The sequence below is a fragment of the Ruditapes philippinarum genome, unplaced genomic scaffold (genome assembly GCF_026571515.1).
Source record: "Ruditapes philippinarum isolate M1 unplaced genomic scaffold, ASM2657151v2 ctg134_1_1_1_1, whole genome shotgun sequence".
Taxonomy (NCBI): Eukaryota; Metazoa; Mollusca; class Bivalvia; order Venerida; family Veneridae; genus Ruditapes; species Ruditapes philippinarum.
Genome location: NW_026852258.1, coordinates 336,532 through 359,829, shown reverse-complemented (window position 1 = coordinate 359,829; position 23,298 = coordinate 336,532). Strand labels below are relative to the sequence as shown.

The following is a 23,298-nucleotide window of genomic DNA, read 5'->3' as shown; positions in this document are numbered from 1 at the left end:
AACAAATGATTTTTTTTACCCAAGCAAAAATGCTAGAATACACAAATTTTAATTAAAATATAAAAACTTGTTGCTCTTTCTTTTTTATTTCACTATCTAATAAAAACCAATATTTTTTAAGAAAATTATAGTATCTAACAAAGTAAAACAGATACTATCAATGTTTTTCCTTCTGCATGTACATGTAAAACATGCCAACTTAAAAAGAGCACATACTTTTACTTTATAAGAAACTTTATAAATAATTACATGAAAGAGGGCAACAATGAAAACTATTGGAATTCTCCCTGCAATATTACAGAATCCATTAGGCTGAATATAACATTATTATCTCTACCAGTAGCTCTTATGTTTGAATATTTGCCAGAAAAGACACAATCTTTACAGTAGAAGCATGTAAGATAAAACAAAACATCAATATTGTATCAATACCATGTAATACTTTACAAAGCCCAATGTTTCGTCTATGTCTAATTTACTGTATTTTATCTGGTTTATACATTTTCTGTATTTCTGTCTGTTATAATATATTTTTCTGAATACATTTTCCACGGATGTTATTTATTTTTAATAAAGACTGTTTCTATTAGCTTTATTATTATCTATACAGTACATTAAAGACCTTGGTTCTTGAATTTCAAACTCAGAGAAAAGTCATTGAGTTTAACTGGCTCAGGTTACATCTATCTACATGTATATTGTCTATTGTCCACCAACTTAATGACATGTGGTATTTTTGTTAGTTTTCAAATTCATGCCATATATTATATTATTTCTGATATTCTTGTAACTTAACTAGCCCGTAACCTGATTAATTGGTTAATTAAGATTTTTCCTACCATTATACAAATAAAGCAATGATAATAAAATGAATTTTATTCAGCTTCCGGTACATTTTAATATTTTACATGATTTAATTGTAAAGGTAACTGAACTATGAAAAACGTCCTATGACAAATCAGACAGGATATAGTCTGATCTTTCAATGTTCATTAACAATAACATGCATAGCTAAAATTCAGTAAATATTTTTATTTTATTTTATTATTTTAAAATTTCTTTTGTTCCATCTCTTTTTCTTCTACTACAAAATTAATGACAACCACCCATTTACCACTTAATCAGTTTACACAAAATATGTCACTTTCTTCATTGATAAATCTTATAAAGGCATCATGAGATAATCACATGCAAGGTGAAATCAAACACCTGTAAATAATTATATAAATGATAAGTAAGACAATAGTTATTCTCAATGGAAATCATGACACTCTGATTCATTTACTAACACTCATCTTCAATGATCTTGTCACTGTCATTCTGTGAGGAAAGTTTAGACACTGAGTCTATTTTAAGCTAACATGTAACTTGATATGTTTGTGAAATGAATTTGACCTGCTTGTTCTAATACGTTTATAGCCCCTTGTGGCCGAGGGGTTGCCTTTAATTGTTAAGACATAAAATGTAGTAAATGTTTATCCCTGTGTGCTGTGTGTGATCCTAAGAGGCGCCTAAATTGGATCAAATAACTGAAGTCTAAACATCTCTAAGCTCCAACAGGTGATGTGGTTCTGACATCTCATGTTGCTTTGAAGTTAGCACAATTTAAAGCTAGCACAAACACAAATATAATTTAATGTTCACACAGACAAAAGATCTAGGCCTAGACAAAGCCCAAGAAGGTAGGCTATAACAATCACCAACCTGGTATCAGTGAGCTAAATTATTGTCTCAAGACAGCTTGACAATTTATCCAATTACATATTATCACATGTACAAAGTCTTGATAATTAAAGAAATGGTACTCACTAACACTTACAGCTGTCACAGTAACATGTATTTGTTTGTTTGATTGGGATTTATGTCACACCGACACAGTATAGGTCATATGGCGACATTCCAGCTTTACTGGTGGAGGAAGACCTCTGATGCCCTTCCGTGCATTATTTCAGGAACGAACTGGCACCTGACTAGAACCACCGACGTTCCTGAACTAGCTGGATAGCTTCCTCGCATGAAAGAATCCAAAGTCCCTGTCAGGATTCAAACCCACAGCGGTGAGGGGCACAGTAACATGTCACAGTAAAGACTATGTGTAAGCTGTTTTTTTAACAGTTGGGGTGAAGTTGAGATGTACATGTAGACTTAGAGGCTACTGTGTAATACATGTGTACAGTCACTGTACATTAAATGCTTAAATTGCAAAATAGTCACTTGGGGGTCCTGGGTGCAAGCCCTGTCTTGCTGCCTATTTTCTCACTTCATGACACAGGAAATGCTGAAATAAGCTTCTATAATTATAACAACCAATTGTTCATGTGATATGACTAATCACCACCATTTACAATCAACCTCAATTTAAATCATCAGATTCACAACTGCATTCCTATAGTTATAAGCTCATTTTATATTTGCATATGCAAATATGTTGCCTATAGGATTCAACTCTAGCCAGAAACAAATGGAAAAAAGAATTACATTACTATCTAAATTTCAGCTTAGGAGCCTTTTTTGCATTTTATCTTAATTACATTGAACAGCAAGGATTTGTTGATAGGATCTGGCTATAGCGGCTGAATTATTCATCAGGTTGTTCTTGCAACTGCTATATGACACTATACCATAATGATTGTATAAATATTCATGTACACAGTTTTCCAGTGATTTTCTTTCACACCATCTACCTTCATGTTTAAATGATAAGTAAATGCATTGCAAGGGTGAAACATGTTGCAAATTTGTACAAAATAGCGACAGTATTTATATTATTTTAATTTTTTCTACAAAGGAAATCATTCTCTTTGAACGTTTTTTTGTAATCTGAAACACATTTTGTTTTTCATTTTTGCTGATAGAGACAGACAGACAGAGAGGAAAATGGGCATTCAAGAAGAAAAGAATCAAGCAAATCTCATAGAAATATTTAGGAAATAAATGGCATGTCTGCTATTATCTTCTAGCAAATTTTCCTCATGTACTTGTTGCCCTGCATTATTAAATACTGGTTTATAAAGTCACTGAATGTTCCTACATTTTTACTTAATTCATGAATGTCTTTACAAAAAGTATTATCATCAAAACAACAACTTTAATTGAAAAACAATAAAACAATGTGTAAGCCAAACATTACATTGCATAGGCATCATTTCAGAACGATTAATATTAACCAGAGCCTGAGGGAGATTTTATTTAAGACTGTCAATTTTGAAACAAGTTCTGGCAACTAATAATAATGATTTTCAAGTTTACCTTATGGAACTAATAAGATCTGATGTTTTATGAGGACAAGTAAGGCTCGAACCAATATACCCTGAATCTGAACCACAAGACCACTGCCCCTTGGTCTCTGACAGAGGGAGACTGATCTTGACACTGTATAATCTCTGATACTACAATTATTGGAGAGTTTATGGTACCTAGCAACACCATTATTGTAATGTAAAAAGAACAATACATGCATGACTTCATTAATCAATGCACCAGTCCATTCCTTAATGTGCTTCAGATGTAACAGTGCACTGTAAAAATCACAATTAGGAGGAGGATGCTCTGTGAAATGGATGAAATTTACTCCAAGCAACGTCAATAAAATTTTCACAATTTTTACATGCAGGACTTTGTGCATTGTTGCATGTTTGAAAAATCAATAGATGTTGGCTGAATCTAATGTGAGAAATTCCGTTACAGAATAATAAACTTGAAGGCCTGCTAGCACTGCATATTGAATAAATTCAATGATATTGACCTGGGTAGGATCATAAAGCAACTTTTTGGCATGTTTGTTTAAATGGTGAAGAATAACTTTGAACATCACTTACATTACACCGAGGGCAGAAAAAGACAAAGAGAAACTTAACATCACCACCTAATAGGTTGAGATTATTTGTTAAAGTCGACTAGTTTCGTTCATAACAATGATCTTCATCAGGACCACTTATTAAAATGGAAAAGTTTGATCATATGTACCTTTCGTAGAAAACAACGAAAAAACATTGTGCATGCGAGTGCATCAGGGTACAAAAGATCTTCTATGGAAAATTCTGTACTTTTTCCAAATATACATCATTTTAACTTCTTTTTTAGTATGAAACCTTCAAAGCAGTTGTCACTATATCATTCCTATTAGAGACATTGAACTTCTAAATAGATTATACTATTTATTTTGTCATTTATCATTAAGTGCTAACACAATCTTCAACTTTCATAAAAGAAGTGTAGTATGCAACAACTGTTCATATTTCACCATTATCACTAAGATTTTTGTACCAGGAAAGCTGGGTACAATCAATAATTAACATTTGTGTACATATTGACAATAAGGTGTTTTTGTTCAAATGTATTATTCGCTGTATGCTCACATGCTTGTAATCATTGCTTGAGCTAAATAAAGTTTATGTTGTTGTTGTTGTTGACAATAAGGTGTTGAGACTGCATGTAAATAACAATTGAACATTTACATATTCTAAATGAGAGGTTTGAAACTATGAAAATGACTTTGTACGCTGAAATTAATCTTGATCAATATATTTGATCTGTTTATTGTCCACTACTCTGCGATATATGTAATTTATCTGACAGATGGTTTGGAAGATAAACACATATAATTAGTTGAAATTATTACATACAGAAGATGAACACACACACATATACTACTAGAGGTATCACTGAAATAAACATCTTAAAAAACTTTCCATTTTAATCACCATGAAATTCAATAAGGCTGTCATCAATCATTCAATGATATTTTCAGAATAGTTAACTTTGAATTTTTGACAGTAAGCCATGCAAAAACTACAGTATTATCATAATCTGAACATTGTTTTTTGTTATTGTTTTGTCAACATGTAAAATTGGGAATCTAGAAAGTTTTAGCATTCAACTGGTAATTAAACATGTATGTTTTGATATGTATTAGAAGTATTCTCAGCCAATGTATTTAGATTCAAGATTAAATACAACCAGCACAAAAAGACCTAGCTACAATAACAAATATAGTATGTAGGAATGTTAATTTCCTTTTATTTTACATTCTGTAAAATGTGCACAAAAAATCTTACCAAAAGTCAAAACAGGTAATATTTTTTCCTTAAAAATATTCATGGTTATAACATTAATCTGGGACATAGTTAGTATGAATGGGACAAGTAACTATTGACTAGATAACCATACTAATTGGTCTTGTGTTGGAATCCAACAGACAGCTGATAATTTTAAATTAAAGTGTAGGGTCAATCAATGCTCTTTTTCTAATTGATAACAACTGCTCCCATTTAGACTTGCCTCACTTTAGTAATGATTCATCCCAGATTAGTGACAGTTCTCCCCATTTCAAAATATTTAATTAAAACTTCCTTTCAAATATTTAAATGAAAAAATGATAAAATTAAATGTTTGCTTAGGTATCATTGTGATGTAAAATGTTCTCTGTAACTATGTGACAGAAATTGATCGTTATCAATAACAAAACTGATACAATTTCCCCATAATTCAGTGATGATTTGCCCTCTTTCTATAATCATCATGACACCATGTTCTAAAACATTTTCCTTAAAGAATGTTTAAGTGAGTCTTAGATATATATAGTCTTTGTTTTTGATGAAAAAGATATGTTTTTCCAGTAGGTGCTATGCATTGAAATACTACATGTATCCATTTTCAGTTTAAGGCATTCAGTTAATTTATAAAGTTAAATTTCTAGTTTTAGAAAAAAACATAATATTTATGTTACCATACATAGAATTACATGAAAATACCATTTTCAATAATGTAGAACAATCTGCTTTAAAGTAACAAATGAGTCGCGTCACGACAAAACCAACATAGTGCGTTTGCGACCAGGATGGATCCATGCTGTTCGCTTCCAAACTCTAATACAAGTAGAGAAACTGATTGCGAACAGCATGGATCCTGATCAGACTGCGCAGTTGCGCAGGCTGGTCTCGATCCATGCTGGTCGCAAACGCACTATGTTGGTTTTGTCCTGATGCGGCTCAAATCATTATGTGTAAAATACTTATTCATAACATTAATTTAATTCATTACTTATAACTCCGACAGTGAAATGAAAAAAAAATACAAATTAGATTAATAAATGTTCAGTTTAAAATTCTTAATATAAATTATGAGATGAATTGCCATTGGGGTGAATCTTTATATTACCTCTCAGTCTGCTAACTTTACCAATGACGTAATAAACAGTTCCAATACCCAAAGTTATTCTCACATGATTAACTTATCACGTGTCTGTGTCAGTCAATTGACCTCTTGTAATTTGGCAGTAGGTATTACACGCTACGTCATCAAAACTACCCTGTAAATTTACATGTATGAATTCGGCTCAACCTTTGATTTTCTTTGATTAGTGCCGCACTGATAAAGATAAAAGGTGAGCAGAATCATTTAAAGTGGATCATTCAAAACCTGTTTCAGATGTCTAATTAACCTATTTTTAGTGAGTTGGTAATTTTTTGTTTTGTTTAGGAATTACACAATCATCCAGGCAAAAATGTGGATTTAATTAACGGAACAATTCTTGCATTTATTTTGAGTCTTCTACTTATGACTTATGTTACGTTATTTAACTGTCATAGTCTTATAGTTTTAGAAAAAAACATAATATTTATGTTACCATATAATTCATAGAATTACTAGAAAATACCATTTTCAATAATGTAGAACAATCTGCTTTTAAGAAACAAATGAGTCGACTCGCGTCACAACAAAACCAACATAGTGCGTTTGCTACCAGGATGGATCCATGCTGTTCGCTTCCAAACTCTAATACAAGTAGAGAAACTGATAGCAAACAGCATGGATCCTGATCAGACTGCGCAGTTGGCAGGCTGGTCTGGATCCATGCTGGTCGCGAAAGCACTATGTTGGTTTTGTCCTGATGCGGCTCAAATCATTATGTGTAAAATACTTATTCATAACATTAATTTAATTCATTACTTATAACTCCGACAGTGAAATGAAAAGAAAATACAAATGAGATTAATAAATGTCAGTTTAAAATTCTTAATATAAATTATGAGATGAATTGCCATTGGGGTGAATCTTTATATTACCTCTCAGTCTGCTAACTTTACCAATTTTGCAAATTTTGTAATAATAGAAAAAAACCTTGTCTAAAACAATAAAATTATTTGGTAAATGTTTGATTCATAGATCAAAATTTATTTTCTGCAATTTGACTTCTTTACACATAGCACTATATTCACATTTACTATAAACATTAAACAAATATAATGAGAGAATATTAATTTTCACATAAAATCATGAATTTTTAATGACATATACTCGTATTTTTTTGTCATTTCCTCCATGTGTCATCAGTTTGTCAAATGCTTGAAAAATTCTTCACATACACATATAATGATTTCAAAAAATTCCAAACCACCTTTCTCTTTTGCTTTTAAATTAAACTAAAAACAACATAAAAACTAAACAAGGGAACTATAACTCCCCACCCACTCACCTGGAGCCCCCAAACCAAATAGCCATAATAATCCAATGACAGTCAAAAATCCCTTTTGAATATACATTGCAATTGTTATCATCACATAAAAGTCACGGATAAATAGATAAAAACTCCATCTTTTGACAGATAATGATTTTCACCGCTTCTTTTGTTTATCAACATTTTGTCAGCATCTGTCAAATTTGCAGACTGAGAACGATATTGGTACAGCAACAATTAATGAACCTAAAGTAAAATAAATACCACGAAGAATGAGACAGTAGACATTAGAGCTACAAAACAGGTGTCATCTTCTCTTTTTGAAAAGACATGACTGTAATTTAAAAGAAAACTTAAAAAAGATTTTAAAAAAAGTACACTTATTGTGTATTCAATTACATTTATCATTATACGTTTAATAAGATGTTTAAAAGTTAAGTCTACTGTACTGTAGTTAGCAAAATTTAGTTCATCAGTTTCCTTTTTATTTTTTTCATTTAATTTTTAGTGCTATGGTACGAATCTTATTTTCTTTAACATCTTTATTTGATCTTTGATCTTATTATTATTGTGTTTCATATGTCATTTTACATGACCCTTGATTGGGAATAAAAGGTATTCTTTTCAATTATATTTTTATTCTGTCGTATTCATGATATAAGAAACTTTATTTTGAGTCGTTTTTGTTTTCTTTTACAATTATAAAACATTAGGTTCTATGTAATGTCATATGACAAATGTGCAATATTAAACTTCTTTCCCTAGCATATTTAAATATTATTTCATGAAAATATGTTTCGTTTTTAAATCAATAAAAGTTATGTCTAATGTTACCGTTGCATTGGCTCACCATGCACAAATAGTCTAAATAAATAAACTTGTATATAAAAGTCACAATTATTGCTAAAAGGATTAAACAATATTATCAGTTAAATGATTAAAAATACTGACATGAAAAACTTACTACATAACTTACAAAAACAGATGTAATATGAATTTAAAAGGACAATAAAGTCATAATATTGTCTATCAATAAAAATTGAATATTGAATATTTATAAGACATAACAGATGTTTTAATAATAATACCTGATAAAACAACATGGGAACATATCATAAAGGATCTTAAAAATTCAATTGCAAAAGACTACATTTCTGTTATTTTTAATGTTGGCATATTAACTATTTTAGCATAACCTTACATGTAGAAACATAAACATGTAAACTGATTGTAATAATGTTATGCTGAGGCCCACATGGAAGATCGGGAAACTGAATGTGTAAGCCTCGTTAAATAAAGTCGTTACTTACTTACTTAATTACTTATCATTGTAATAGACGAATCTGGGAGCCCTTTCCTGCAAATTCTTCATCTTTCTTGTACTGTTTTCAGAGCAAAAATGCCATATGACATTGGACAAAATTAAAATTTGATAATTTCAAAGTGTGAAAGTCTGTTAACCTATTTGTTTGATTAAAGCTGGACATATTCTTTTGAGGATATTCAAGTGAATTGCTGCTTTTTATGTGAAAGTTGAAATTTAATTGTTGGTCAATTTATATTCCAAGAAGTTTGACAGTATCATCACATATTATTCTGCTGGTGTTTATTTTGAATGTCAAAGACTCTTCAACTGCAATAACTTGAAACTTATCTGGGTTTGCTTGCATTTTGTTAAAGTGAACCCAGTTTATAAGGGAATCGCTTTCTTGTTCTAGAGTAGAAGTCAGTTTAGAAAAAAAATAGTATAAAATTTTTAAAGATGAAGTGTTAATTGTCATCTGCGTAATCATAGGGAACAAGTCAGGCCCCGGTTAATACGGCCCTAAGTCAATTCTTTCCAAAATCGGTCAATCTGGCCAAAAACAAATGTTATTTCTTGTCAACCCGGTCCCATTTTTATTATTTATTTTGTTCAAAAACATAATCACTTATCAAGAATGAAAATAAAAATGAACAAAAATAACAGAAAATAAAAGTTTAACAATGGTATCCTTTATTTTTTATGTAAAAACTATCTAGAAAAACACACACACACACACACACACAAAAACAAACACAGATATGAGTTACTGTCCATTAGTTCTATAGAGGCACAATGACCTAGTTATTATAAGAACTGCCAATGTTCGTCACACACATCCACAAATTCATTTATCTTCTTCTATGTTTCTTCTACTAGTATAGGTCTATAAGGAGCTATTTCCAGCGATATCTGTGAAATGAGACAAAACACAAAGTTATATATCATTATCATTGTAACTACATGTAGTTTAAAAATAGATGTATTATTCATTTTACTTTCCAATTTTTCTTTCCATTACTAACAAAATGGTGGTACATGACTCATGGAATTATTTCAACTATATTTTCATTCTTTCTTTTTTTGCCGTTTTATCTCGTACAAAAATATATATTACATATCCCAGGCAGTGAATATCATTGACTGCACTGAACAATACGTTGCCCTCTGAACTCTTCTCAACTTCAGTTCTGACACAAGCCTAGGCGTATTTGTGCTGACATAACGTTTAAAAAGTGTACTGGTAGATTATTTGCACGAAACAATCAGTACATGTATACTAACAAATAAACAAGATCAACAAGGCATGGCGGTGTTTAATGAACGCAACCCCACACTACCCAACAATTACAAGAACCAGTGACGAGGAGCCCAGGAGGACCCTAAAAAAAGAACTAACCCTTTTGTTTATGAATAACAATAATTATATTCTGGTCCAGATTTGTTTGATGTATAATTTTGTATTATTTTGAAATAAATAAACAATCACAATAAAAAAATGAAACTCAACCTTTATTTATATACTGTGCATCAATATTTTAAAAATATGACAGTCTTATATAAATCCTTATATATTGTATCAAACACATTATAATTGTCACAGGGTAGAAAAAACGACACGTGACATAATCATCAATGACTGGTCATTCCCAAATATAATAGTAAATGTTTTGAAACATATTACAAATGCAACTTAACTTGACAACCAAAAAAAACATAATGACATATTTATTCAAATAAACATGTCTACAATTGCTTTTGAGTCTTTCCCTTCTCATTCTTTTTGGTGTTTAGATGACGAACCAGTCTAGAAAGCAAAAAGTATGGCCGACGTTTTAGACTTGGAAGGCGAAGGAGAAGCCGAATTCGAGATTGACGAAGTCGGCGATGGTAATGAAACTGTTAATTTTCGTTTTTTAGTATCATTTTTATTTTATCTATATTTAAATGATGATCCTATCCATACTTTCTCTCAGAATCCAATTTGTCATTTAATTTCGCGACTTCTGAAAAGACGCTTTTGAAACTGTCCCATAATTTTTAAGTAATTTGTGTTTCAAGTTTGATCAATAATTGCCATTATTGACGTCATAAGTGTCAGTTTATTCAAAATTTGTTTTTATAATATTGCTCCTAAAATTCCTTTCATTCTTTCCGTTTTAAAGGTGTTATTCGGTATTACATGCACCGCTTCCGTTTTCACTCGGATTCGGAACACTCGATGATTATTATTGATCCGAAAAAGTGAGATTTGTTCCGTTATCGGAATACCCCGCCTATTATCATTGATTTACATTGTAAATGGTGGCGCCCCACTAGAACTGACACTGAAAATTTCATTGATAGGTATAGAATTCTATATATTTTTAAATTGTTTTTTATTTGATTTTCTTTTAAATATACATGTGTAGTCTATAGCCGGGCAAGCCAAAGCCCGGACCCGCTTTGCGGGCCCGGTCTTTGACTTCCCCGTATTATAAAGTAATTTGAGATTAGGTGCTACCCACGCCGAAAGTATTTTATAATGTAATAACAAGTAAATTTTTCCGATATATAAAGCAGATCTGTCATGGTCTTTGTAAATAATAAGTAAATGCAGACCTGTGTTTTGTACCATTAGCCTGGAACCACGTTGTATCGGTAGCAAGACACTTTACCCCCCAGACACTTCACCCCTCAAATTTTGAAGACACTTCACCCCTCTGGTCAATTACATGATAAAATAATAATAAAATTTGTTAAAACAATATACTTAACTTGATCCCTAGGCTATTGAATACATTTAACATTTTCTAGATAAATAATTGTTCAACACAAAATAAAAAATGGGGGGGGTGAAGTGTCTCAATCAAATTTCTTCAAATGAGGGGTGTACTGTCTGAGGGGTGAAGTGTATGCAAAAAAAGGGCCTAGGGTAAAATGCTGGGGGTGAAGTGTCTGTAAACCGTTGTAGCGATCTATTTACCCATAAATCACAACTGCAGTTAAAAAATTAAATCTCCCTGAATCTTTATTTTGTATTATTTATTTTGATTCTTTTGTCATAATATTTACATGGCAAACATCACTGATACACTGGAGCCGCGATATAGCGCTCTTCGGTATAGCGCTAATCTCAGTAGAACGCTCATATGCCTTGGCTCCCAAAAAAAAAATCGTATTTTTCGCCGATTATAATTTTTTTTCATGTATATCAATACCACACCTTATCCACTATAACGCTTGTTCAATGTGTCAGTCGAGTGCAATAAACAGTCATAATTACGTCACTCATGATAAGAAGGTGTGAAGTCATACACAGGTAAGCGTTAATCCGCTCTTTTGTTCATTTTGAACTGTTGATCAGTCAGGTATCAAACTGTTAGCTAAAACATGCAAACATTGAAGAGTTAAGTAAATCACCCAAGCGTACAATTAATTTTAAAAAGCAATTACTTTCGATCTATCGCCTATCGGCAAAAAAGTTGTTGAGGATGACTGATTTTTTCACAAGAGACAGCAGGAAAGACGATTAATTTAGTCCCATCCACTAGGTATCAATTTTCATGACCACACATAACACACGTTAACACCGCTGTTTTACTGGAAATTTATAAACAATTGTACATTCGTGGTTTATATTTTTAATTTGTAAATTTCATGTTAATATTAAAGATATTCAGTAATGCTTTACAAAATAATTAATAATGATATATAAAAAAGCTTGGACTGATATCCATTGGAAGGTAAGTAAACAATCATTTCCACTAACAAGTGTTATATGTTTCGGCGGTGGGTGGGGTAATGCGATATTTTCGCTATAATTACACAATGAGCGTTATAAAAAGTTACTCGTTACAACGCTGTCTTGAGATCATGGACCCCATCATGAGCGCTATATCGCGGCTCCAGTGTATACTGGCATGCGAGCAGTTCCCGTACAAAAATCATAGTTACTTAAACATTATTTTTTATTACGCTCACGCACCAAAATTTGAATTTTACACATCAATATTCGGCTCGTCACACAAATCATGGAAATTCCATCATGTTCTAAACATAGAATAACCCTTACTTATGAGGCCTCATATGGGGTACCGAAATTATCGATTATTTTTTATGAAGAGAAGTAGTTCCCGTACATAAAATCTAAACCCATTATAATTATAAAATTTTATTATATTGGACCTATTTTTCATTTACAATTGTTGAACAGACCATTATCTAAGAGATAAATAGATGTAATTCAGGAAATAGAGCGTAGACTAAACGCGGGTATCTATTACCGGGTACCGTTACCCCCAACGCATTCACATGCAATAGCATGCTTGTATGCATGATATTTTACGCATCAAAAGCCATAAAATTTATTCTATATAGTAATATTGGTCAAAATTCTGATAATTAAACAAGTTTTCATCACATTGCCTACTTATCTGTAAACAGGTGGTATTAGTGGAAAACCCTTTAACAAGCCTCACGTGTAAGTATTTTTGCGCATGCGCGCAAGGACGGAATCCCCCAGAAGAAAACAAGGTCACGTTTTGACGACGCACAGGTGAAATGTGATTTAAAATGAGACTTTTTATACGTACTGCCGAACTGACACTTGGATTTTGTCTCGTTTATGTATCTGCTTGATTTGAAATGAATTTTTGAAGAATGCAAGTAAAAATCAAGCGTTTAAATGAAAAATACGGGTACTGCTTCTGTACGGGAACTGCTCGCATGCCAGTATAGTTTTTAGCTTTGCAATATACAGTTATTTACAAACATGTCAAACAGGTTGAAGAATTAGGTCAAAATTATATTGATGCATTGTGAGAATCGCTCAGTTAGTCAAAGTTTGGGAAGCCTTACCCATCTTTATGCTAGATTTTTCAGTCAATTAGATTCAAAGTTGTCTGTTTTAAAATGTCAGCATTAATTTAGAAACTTTCAATAGACAGTAAATGTGCTTTTAATAAGAACACACTATTTATAAGTCTATTTATTATCTACAAAGTCTGATGGTATTGGAACCATGTTTTTGATCATTTTTACGGCACAAAACAAATGCGAAAGATTTTGTGACACTGTTGTAAATGTCAGCAATCAGTAGCTAGTGCATTTTGCAAAAAAATCGAAAGATTTGTAAACAGATCGATACAATGAATAGCACGATACAACGGGGTTCCACTATAATTTGATTTGTATGAATTGGTGGGGCTTACCTTATCAGCAATGTTCATAGTGTTTCAGAATATCTTGTCTGCCATTTTTTGTTAATCTTTAATCAGAGTTGTGTTTATGTTATTTAAACCAAAGGGACCTGGCACAGTGTTAGGATAGTGTAAAAAAGTAATTCTAGAAAAAAAATATAGTTTATATAAAATATATAGACAAGGGGTTGAACTCGCCAAATCAACAGACTGCCACTAGTCCAGTATAAGTCAAAATTGCAAAGACATTTTTACGTAAATCATATAAAGTTATATATCAATTTGCAGCTAAATGACACCACTAGACATTGACAATAACATTATTGTTCCCACTTAAACCGTTTTTGAACAACAAACCAATATTTCGGATGGAACATCGTATTTTTGCTAGGTCGACAACAACCGTGCAACCTGTCCCCACTCTATTTTCTACATGTAAAAACGCAATTCTTTTTTACACTATCCCAACACTGTGACGGGTACCTTTGATTTAAACGTGCTGATTTAAAAAGTAACTTTTTTATGTTAACCATTGTAACTTCAGTTCTTATCAGTGATTATGATGTTTATTTACTTAATTTCTACATCATATTTCTACTGGAAGTGTTATTTAGGACAGAAGAATGTTGCGTCTACTAGTAACAGTCTGAATTGTGAGGCTTACATTACTTATTCTTTTTTAAGCATCCTGAAATCTAATTATAACTCTATAGAACCAGTCCAAGATCAAGCCTGGTAGCGCCCAGCTAACCAAGGAATTTATCTCAATCATTGATTTTAATGTGACTTTTATGTCATTTTAATTTAAGTTATACATGTGACTGATGTCATATATGTTATCTAACAGCTCTACAGCCCTTGCAGGGCCTATGGCCTGGCTCAGACTTTACGCATGTTAGTATTAAATAAATAATGGAGCAAGTGGGCCACTAGTAAATTTCCTAATTCAATTCTAAATAGTCTAATTCTATTTTATTTTCATTATAGAGGGACTTCAAAAATTGAAAGAAAAGGCAAAGAAGCGGAAAGGCAGGGGTTTTGGCTCAGGTAAAAGTACTTCAGTGTGATTCTCATGTATTGAGAGATTTAATACTATAAATTTTTACTTCATTTATACATTGTTTTTAGTTTTATAGAAAATACTTTTTAAAGAGTTTAAAATTTAAGGATAATTATAAGAAATTAAAGCAGTGATGGACATTAACAAATTATTATTGATATAAGAAAAGTTAAGATAACAATTCTATATACACAACATATTATAGAGGGGACAACCAGAAGTGGTGTTGAAGACTATGAAGCTATGGAAGTTGAAGCTACAACAGGAGATGGTGGACCTGGTCCTCAGAGATGTAAGTATGATTCTCTGAATATTGTATAATCTGGTGAATAAGCATATACACTTATATAAATCATGCTCCTGGGGTCAACATATGTTCTTGCCCCAGTATAACTAAGATTATATAGACTTGCAAAGAGTTTAGATATATTTGTCATGAAGCATTTCATAGCAGAGATCTTCCAATATTTTGAAGATTATCAGCTCGGGTGAAAAATGACACACCAAATGTGTCCTCATTAAATTGTGTCCTCATTACTGACGTTATTGAAAAATGAAAATTGTGACCTTTTCTAGGAATGTGTCCTAGGTGAATAATCTAGGGCCATCTTGGCTCTCTTGTTTAGTATTTTAAGTACAAAATAATAATAATAATAATAACAATTATTATGTTGCAAAGAATTAAGGTAAGGCAGTATGTACACTTTTGATATGCACTTCTATTCAAATATTTGCCTATTTATCAGATTCCACGGTATATGTTTTAAGGGTATTTAAATTATTTTGGTTTGTGTAATCATAGACAAAATTTTTTAGATCTTTATAATTTTATTCATATTTAAAGGGGAAGGAAATTTTTACACAAAATTTTTTGTGAATAAAAGGGCAGGAGGGAATTTATAAATAAAATGTAATTGTGAATAGAGAAATTTATGTTTAAAAAAATGTTTCCCCAAAGAGGGAATTTAAATTTTTTCCATGGGAATGTGTAAAAATAAATAAAGAAAATTATGATAACCCTTCATACACTCTAAACTTAGCTTATGTTTTGAAATTACATGAATGAAATGTTTTATCAACAAGCACAAACATGTACAATTTCAGCCATTGAAGGATGGATCTTGTTTATCACTGGTGTTCACGAGGAAGCCCAAGAAGATGATGTTTACGACAAATTTGCTGATCATGGTGAAATAAAAAATCTACATCTTAATCTTGACAGACGTACAGGTTTCTTAAAGGTAAGACTGCATCTTATGCATGTATGTTTATAGATATTTGTTATGATAATCCAAGACAAAAATCTGACTGAAGGTGAAAACTCAGACAGAATTCAATGGAGGTGAATGTTTCTTAGTTTACTTAAGAAATCAAGAGAAGTCATAACTCTTAATGGTTGCAGTAGTTTAATTTCAAATTTAACTTTCAATAATGGTTATAGTGAACTTCCCTGTACCAAGTCTAGAGCATTAGTCTTTGTAAGAGTACACATTCAGGCATTCAGTATTAAACACTATTTGTGGCTTCTGTTATGGCCCTGATCATGGCCTCTGAATGTGACATGGTCTGCTAAGGTTATAGTCCAACCTGCTAGCTACTGAGCAACATTTATTCTTTAGTAACTTTAATAAAGATAAATTGATATGTATACCTGGTTTAAAATAGTAAGTGTTTATTAATAAATTGTTACTCAAAGACTGATATTGTCTGGCAAAGATTCTACTTTTCCTGGTGCACTTAAAATTCTGTTCAAGACAATAAATGTGGGATGAACCAGAATTACACATAAATGAGCCATAGAATCAATAATATTTATTAAAAGTTCACATAAGAGACACAGATGCTTGAGGGTCAGATCCTGCCCCAAAACGTGATATGCCCCTGTAAACACTATATCAAAACTATTATAATAGTTGCAATCTTTACTTTATTGAGACTTGATGGTATACGGTATTTTTTTCATATATGTAAAAATTGTTTGAAAGCCAGTTTTATCATTGTAATAGATGTCCCATTCGTGTTTAAATATTAAAATAGTTTTTATATAGTGTTTTCAAGGGCGTATCACGATGGGGGGGGGGTGGATCTGACCCCCAAGCGTCTGTGATTAGAGACACTTTATTAATGTGTTATCTATGCTCATCACATGGAAACAAAAAAATTATAGCAATTAAACACATAATGTCTAGCACATGTAAATCTAAGCAAACAAAGTAATGTCCTAAGGGTGCAGTCTATTCGTTGTGACAAGGTCATTGGCATTGAAGTCATAAAGCATATTAAAGATTTTCAAAGTGTTAGCTGCTCTACGAAATACAAAGTCATTGTTTATGAATCCATTATTCGCAAACCATAAAGGAGTGCTTCTGTTGTAAAAATTCTGGATGTTGCTCTCTGTAAGTGTGCTACATGTACCAACTCAAACCTATGACTCTTGAACTATTGTGTAATTGTGGGGAAAATCATACACCTCTTAGAATTGAAGACATTTTAGTATCATTTATTGAGATAAGATTAATTAGATGTTTGACAAAATAAGCATGTATGAAAATGAACTTAACTTTAGAAGTCTGCATTTGCCATAGCTAAGTACAATATATTCTTAGAATTGAAAGTAAATGTTTCCTGCGATTAAGATTGTACCAAAAATGTTTTATTTTAAGAATTAGGTTTGACTACATCAAATTTAAAACTAAAAACAACCTTACATCTGTGCCACTTGAAAAAAACTTTGTTTGACCAGCTACATATGTGTGTGTGTGTGTGGGGGGGAAGGGGGTTTATATCCCAATTGAGACTTTCCAAACTATTGACAAATGTTTATGATATTGCTGTCGTAACAATGATTAATCAAATGCGGACTGACATGGTACTAGACAATATTAAATGAATGATATTTTATGAGTTAATAGATGGAACTTGTGAACTTTACACAGGTATAGATTTAAAGAAATTCTGGTTTGTTCTTGATCATCCCTCGTATTATACATAACTTTTCTTCATATTCTAACATAAGAAATTATTGTGAAAATTAAGTTATTTACTTACAAGAAATTATTGTGAAAATTAAGTCATTAACTTACAAATATACACCTATTATTGGTACACATCCCAGACAGATTGTGTAATAATTGTGTAACTGCCTACTGGTGTTTTACTGTAATACTGTTACAGATTGCTGCTAATCCCTTAATCTATAAATCATATCAGAAATGGCAGTTAAAACATAGTCTTTTCATTGTTTTTTGATGTCAGAATAAAATAATTGTCTTATATGTCTTGATAAATACCATGTTAATTATTATACTATTTGTGCAGGGTTATGCTTTGGTTGAGTATGAAACATTCAAAGAGGCACAAAGTGCAATGGACACACTCAATGGTAGTGAAATCCTAGGACAGAAAATCAGTGTAGACTGGGCATTTGTAAGAGGGGCAAGGAAAACAAAGTAAGATTATTTAAACTTTAAGCTTTGTGTACATCTTACAAGAAGACTTCTCATACTTTTAATGCTGAATTTTGATAACATCTCATACTTTTAATGCTGAATTTTGATAACATCTCATACTTTTAATGCTGAATTTTGATAACATCTCTTACTTTTAATGCTGAATTTTGATAACATCTCATACTTTTAATGCTGAATTTTGATAACATCTCATACTTTTAATGCTGAATTTTGATAACATTTGTCTTATACATCATCCCCCTCGTGCTATTTGATTAAAAAAAAAACAATATCCTGATACAGCTACAAGTTTGAATCCCATCTGGAGCTATGAATTCTTTCAAGTGAGGATGCTATCCAACCAGATTAGTTCATACAAATTTATCTTAGTTTAATTGTGTTAGAAGCTAAAAGCTTATTGAAACACTCTCTAATCCGTTCCTGGAACCAACCAGTAGTACTGTACTAAGCAATGAATGTAAAGTTTCTTGCTCAAGGAAACAATGGCTTGCCACTGACAGGGTCAGCAGTCCTTAGATGAGGCCTTAGCCACTCGGCCACACCGCCATATCCAACCATATTATGAATGGAAGGTTATTGGTTCTACTCATGAAGTGATGCAGGCTTGTGAAATATTACGCTGAGAAGCTTTATTATTTGCAATTCTTACTTCCTCAATAATGGCAATTGTAAAAAATTTCTTATTGAATTAAAACATCATTGCTACAAAAAAAACCATAATTAGTCCCCTACCGGTTTACCGGAGGGGACTTTAGGTTTACCCTCCGTCCGTCTGCACTCACAGGACAGTAATTATGTGGCTAGAGGGACAATAGGTAGCTGTTCTTTCTCTTTGATGTCATTCATTCTGTAATGCTTTTATGTGGCTATTTTCTTTTGTGTGGCTAAAAAGAATAATAGAGAGAACAATAGAGTTGCCACATTATTACTCTAATGTTAGAACGTCCGTCCGTCTGTCTGTCAGTCCGCACCCACAGGAGAGTAATTATGTGGCTAGAGGGACAATAGGTAACTGTTCTTTCTTTTTGATGTCATTCATTCCGTAATGCTTTTATGTGGCTATTTTCTTTTGTGTGGCTAAAAGGAACAATAGAGAGAACAATAGAGTAGCCACATAATTACTCTCCTGTTAGAACGTCCGTCAGTCCGTCCGTTCACAAAACTGGATCCCACAATAACTTGAAAAGTACTGAAAATATTTTTATGAAACTTGGTATATGGATAGATGGCAGTATGGAGATTATGCACGTCTTTTTCTTTTCTTCCTATGTTGAAAATTCTGGTTGCTATGGCAACAAATAGGCTGAAAATATGGCAAATTTTACACATAAACTGGATCCAGTGATAACGCAAAAAGTACTGGAAATATTTTTATGAAACTTGACATATGGGTAGATGGCAGTCTTGAGATTATGCACGTCTTTTTCTTTTCTTCCTATGTTGAAAATTCTGGTTGCTATGGCAACAAATAGGCTGAAAATATGGCAAATTTTACACATAAACTTGATCCAGTGATAACGCAAAAAGTACTGGAAATATTTTTATGAAACTTGACATATGGGTAGATGGCAGTCTTGAGATTATGCACATCTTTTTCTTTTCTTCCTTTGTTGAAAATTTTGGTTGCTATGGCAACACATAGACTGAAAATATGGCAAATTTTACGCATAAACTTGATCCAGTGATAACGCAAAAAGTACTGGAAATATTTTTATGAAACTTGACATATGGGTAGATAGCAGTCTTGAGATTATGCATGTCTTATCTGCTCTTCCTATTTTGAAAAAATATCAGTTGCCTTGGCAACAAATAGGCTTAAAACATGGCAAATATAACAATATTTGTGATTAGTCAAAAAGAGCTGAAATTTTTTATGAAATTGCATCTTTAATTCAAGAGTTATCTCCTCTTTAAGAATTTTGCTTTTAAAATGTTATATTTTGGTAACAGGGATGTTTCAAATATTAACTTTAGAGTGTCCTTCAGTCTGTCTGTTCATAAAAACTGTATCCTGTGATCACTTTTAAAGAACTTTTCCAACAAATTTACTTAAAATAGAGAAAAATTGAAACATTAGTGAATGGCCAATGGCCCTTCAGAATGTTGATGGGGTTCTAACCGGTAGGGGACTTATGGATTGCTTGCAATACTATGATAATTGCTTGTTTTTGTTGTAAATATATAATACATTTACTTCAGGAGTCGGAGAGAAGAGAGAGGAAGAAGGAGGTGATCAAGTCATCAATTCTCGGGTTTACACTTCATTGCTGGTGAACACTTGGAAACAAATCCCACAACTAATTTTTTATTTATGTTTGTGTAGCAGTGGGGAAATTTTAAGGCAGCAACTTCAACTTGCAATAGATTTCTAAAAAATCATGTGATAAACAATTACCATTTCTTCATTGTGGATAATAAAAAAAAAACAACAGAGACTGTAGAAAATAAAAAAGGAATCATATCGTTTTTGGGAAGAGATAATTTCTGCTGAATTATAGCAAGTTGTTTGTAATGAGCAATTTTAACTCTTTTGTCAAGCTGTTTCTTGTATTTCATTTCCCAAATACTGTGATGAAGAATTTAAAGACTGATAAAAAATAAAATTAATTTACTTTTGATTATCTCAAAGATGAGGGTTGGGATTTATTCAGGCAGAACTCATCTTCTAAAAAGTGATCTTTTTAAACATTAATTCCTTCTATGGAAGATTTGTGTCTTCAACATTTTAACTACACAATTTTATCTGTACTCCACAGAAAAAGAGGTTATTAAAATAAAAGTATCTTTTCCAAGGTCCATCAATTTTTATGCTTTGTACATAGAATGCTTTTGTCATATTTCATCTGTAATAAAAGGTCATTAAGGAAAAAAAATGTTTTCTTTTTTTAGCTCACCTGAGCACAACATACTCAAGATGAGCTATTGTGACCATGCTGTGTCCGTCAGCTGTCGTCATCTTTTATTTCAAACAATATATAGTAACGGTCACTTACTCTCCGCGGCCTGCAGCCACTAGAAGAATACATGCTCCCCTGTGGTCATTTTGAGCCCAAACGATGGTCGGTGCCACTTTGTTGATATCAAACAAAATGTTTGAAAATATGAATAATGCTGTGTTGGGCATCATTAATGACCATTGTTAAGACATGCTTGATTGTAACACATTAAGACTTGATGATTTTAACTTTTCGACTCACTCTTCGAATTTAATCAAGTTAAATATTATTTTCTCTAAATCAAGCAAATACATAGAGGAAGTAACAATTGTAATTAACACTAAGAAACAAAACAAAATGCTTTGATAGCGGTTATTGACATTGTTGTCACCTCAGTTATTATCAAACTTAAAATTCTTCAGATACCAAAAGCATTTAAATCAAATAAACCATATGTTTCCGACAAGCATTTTTCTATGAAACATTTACTATGGAGAAGTTTTCATATACATATGTTTTACAAACTGTTATCATATTTAATTTTCATAGAGCTATCTTTCATTTTCCTTATGGTCTTCTGTTTTAAATGGGTGATTTTTAGCTCGACTTTTCTATGAAAAGGGGAGCTATCCTACTCGCCCCGGCGTCAGCGTCGGCGTCACACCTTGGTTAAGTTTTTCGTACCACCCCACTTTATTTCAGAAGTATTACAAGTATGGCTTTGAAACTTACCATACTTGTTCACCATCATAACCTCCATCTACAGACAAGAGTACATAACTCTGTCAAGGTTTTTGACAGAATTATGGCCCTTTTTTGACTTGGAAAGTGTATTGAGCTTGGTTAAGTTTTTTGTACCACCTCACTTTATTTCAAAACCATTGGAGGTATTGCTTTGAAACTGACCATACTTGTTTACCATCACGACCTTCATCAACAGACAAGAGGACATAACTCTGTCAAGGTTTTTGACAGAATTATGCCCCTTTTTGACTTAGAAAATACATTGAATATGGGTAAAATCCACTTATTGCCTTAACCCTTTGAGATATTGCTTTGAAACTTTTAATGCTATTTCACATCATTACCCCCATCTGTACGCAAGAGAAGGTAACTCTGTCAAGGATTTGTTTTAAAAATTAAGGCCTTTTATCGACTTAGAATCTTGGTTAAGTTTTTAGTACCAGTCCACTTTTTGACTGAACTGTTTGAGATATTAATTTGAAAGTTGGAATACTTGTTTACAATCATGATTCCCAAACATGTCCAGGAGAAGGCAATTCTGTCAAAGATTTTATTTGAATTATGGCCCTTAACTGTCAATGTTTTGTATTATAGGCAAGCACTAAAAAACTTAAAAAATCTAAAAAAATTCATTCCTATCCACTTGTTCACTTTACCATAAATTATGTCATATAAACATTGCTGTAATATTCAAGGGTATCAAACAACTAGTTCACTTTAAAAATACAGAGATTCTTGTATTGCCTTTTACTGCAAAAACTTTTTTTATTGGCAAGCAATAAAAAAGTCGAGCGCGCTGTCTTACGGACAGCTCTTGTTAGACCTACACTATTCTGATGTATCAAGCACACACAAGTGGTGCATGTTCATTTTAAATATACAAGTAGTCTATAAAGTGTTTTCCTGTGATATTTCTAAATTAAACAATGTAAAATGATTTTTCTTTTAAATGGACAGAAACATTTCAGTTTTGCTTGATAAGTATTTGCTTTCACTATTGAAAATAATTCATTTCTAAAGTACAACCCGGCAGAATAAGGGTCAAAATTTTGTTCTGGAAAAGATCAAGCAAATTATTTTCATGAAGTTTGACCAATGTGCTTTCTTGTAGCAGATAATTTCACCCTATGTTGGATAGGGTGGCCT

General features: G+C 32.0%; 2 protein-coding genes across 2 annotated transcripts in view; one reads left to right on the top strand and one right to left on the bottom strand.

Moving 5' to 3' along the window:
- The window catches only part of LOC132754613 (chondroitin sulfate proteoglycan 4-like), a 45,824-nt gene extending 38,146 nt beyond the window's left edge, over nt 1-7,678 (bottom strand). Inside the window, exon 1 of the mRNA XM_060745277.1 lies at nt 7,478-7,678. Coding sequence (XP_060601260.1) covers nt 7,478-7,559 — 82 coding nt within the window. The 5' untranslated portion in view covers nt 7,560-7,678. The remainder of the gene's footprint in view (nt 1-7,477) is intronic.
- A 2,848-nt stretch (nt 7,679-10,526) lies between these two features.
- LOC132754605 (RNA-binding protein 8A-like) lies at nt 10,527-21,345 on the top strand. Its single transcript, XM_060745264.1, has 6 exons — nt 10,527-10,652; nt 14,930-14,989; nt 15,208-15,294; nt 16,107-16,243; nt 18,321-18,451; nt 20,672-21,345. Exons 1-6 carry the CDS (start codon nt 10,586-10,588, stop codon nt 20,703-20,705), a joined length of 516 nt encoding a protein of 171 aa, XP_060601247.1. The 5' UTR covers nt 10,527-10,585; the 3' UTR covers nt 20,706-21,345.
- Nucleotides 21,346-23,298: the final 1,953 nt, after the last annotated feature.

Bases quoted from the DNA above. Each gene is read 5' to 3' on its own strand.
- LOC132754605 (XM_060745264.1), top strand. From the start codon at position 10,586: ATGGCCGACGTTTTAGACTTGGAAGGCGAAGGAGAAGCCGAATTCGAG. The intron at 14,990-15,207 runs GTAAAAGTACTT...AACATATTATAG, and splicing joins AGGCAGGGGTTTTGGCTCAG to AGGGGACAACCAGAAGTGGT. The intron at 16,244-18,320 runs GTAAGACTGCAT...CTATTTGTGCAG, and splicing joins GACGTACAGGTTTCTTAAAG to GGTTATGCTTTGGTTGAGTA.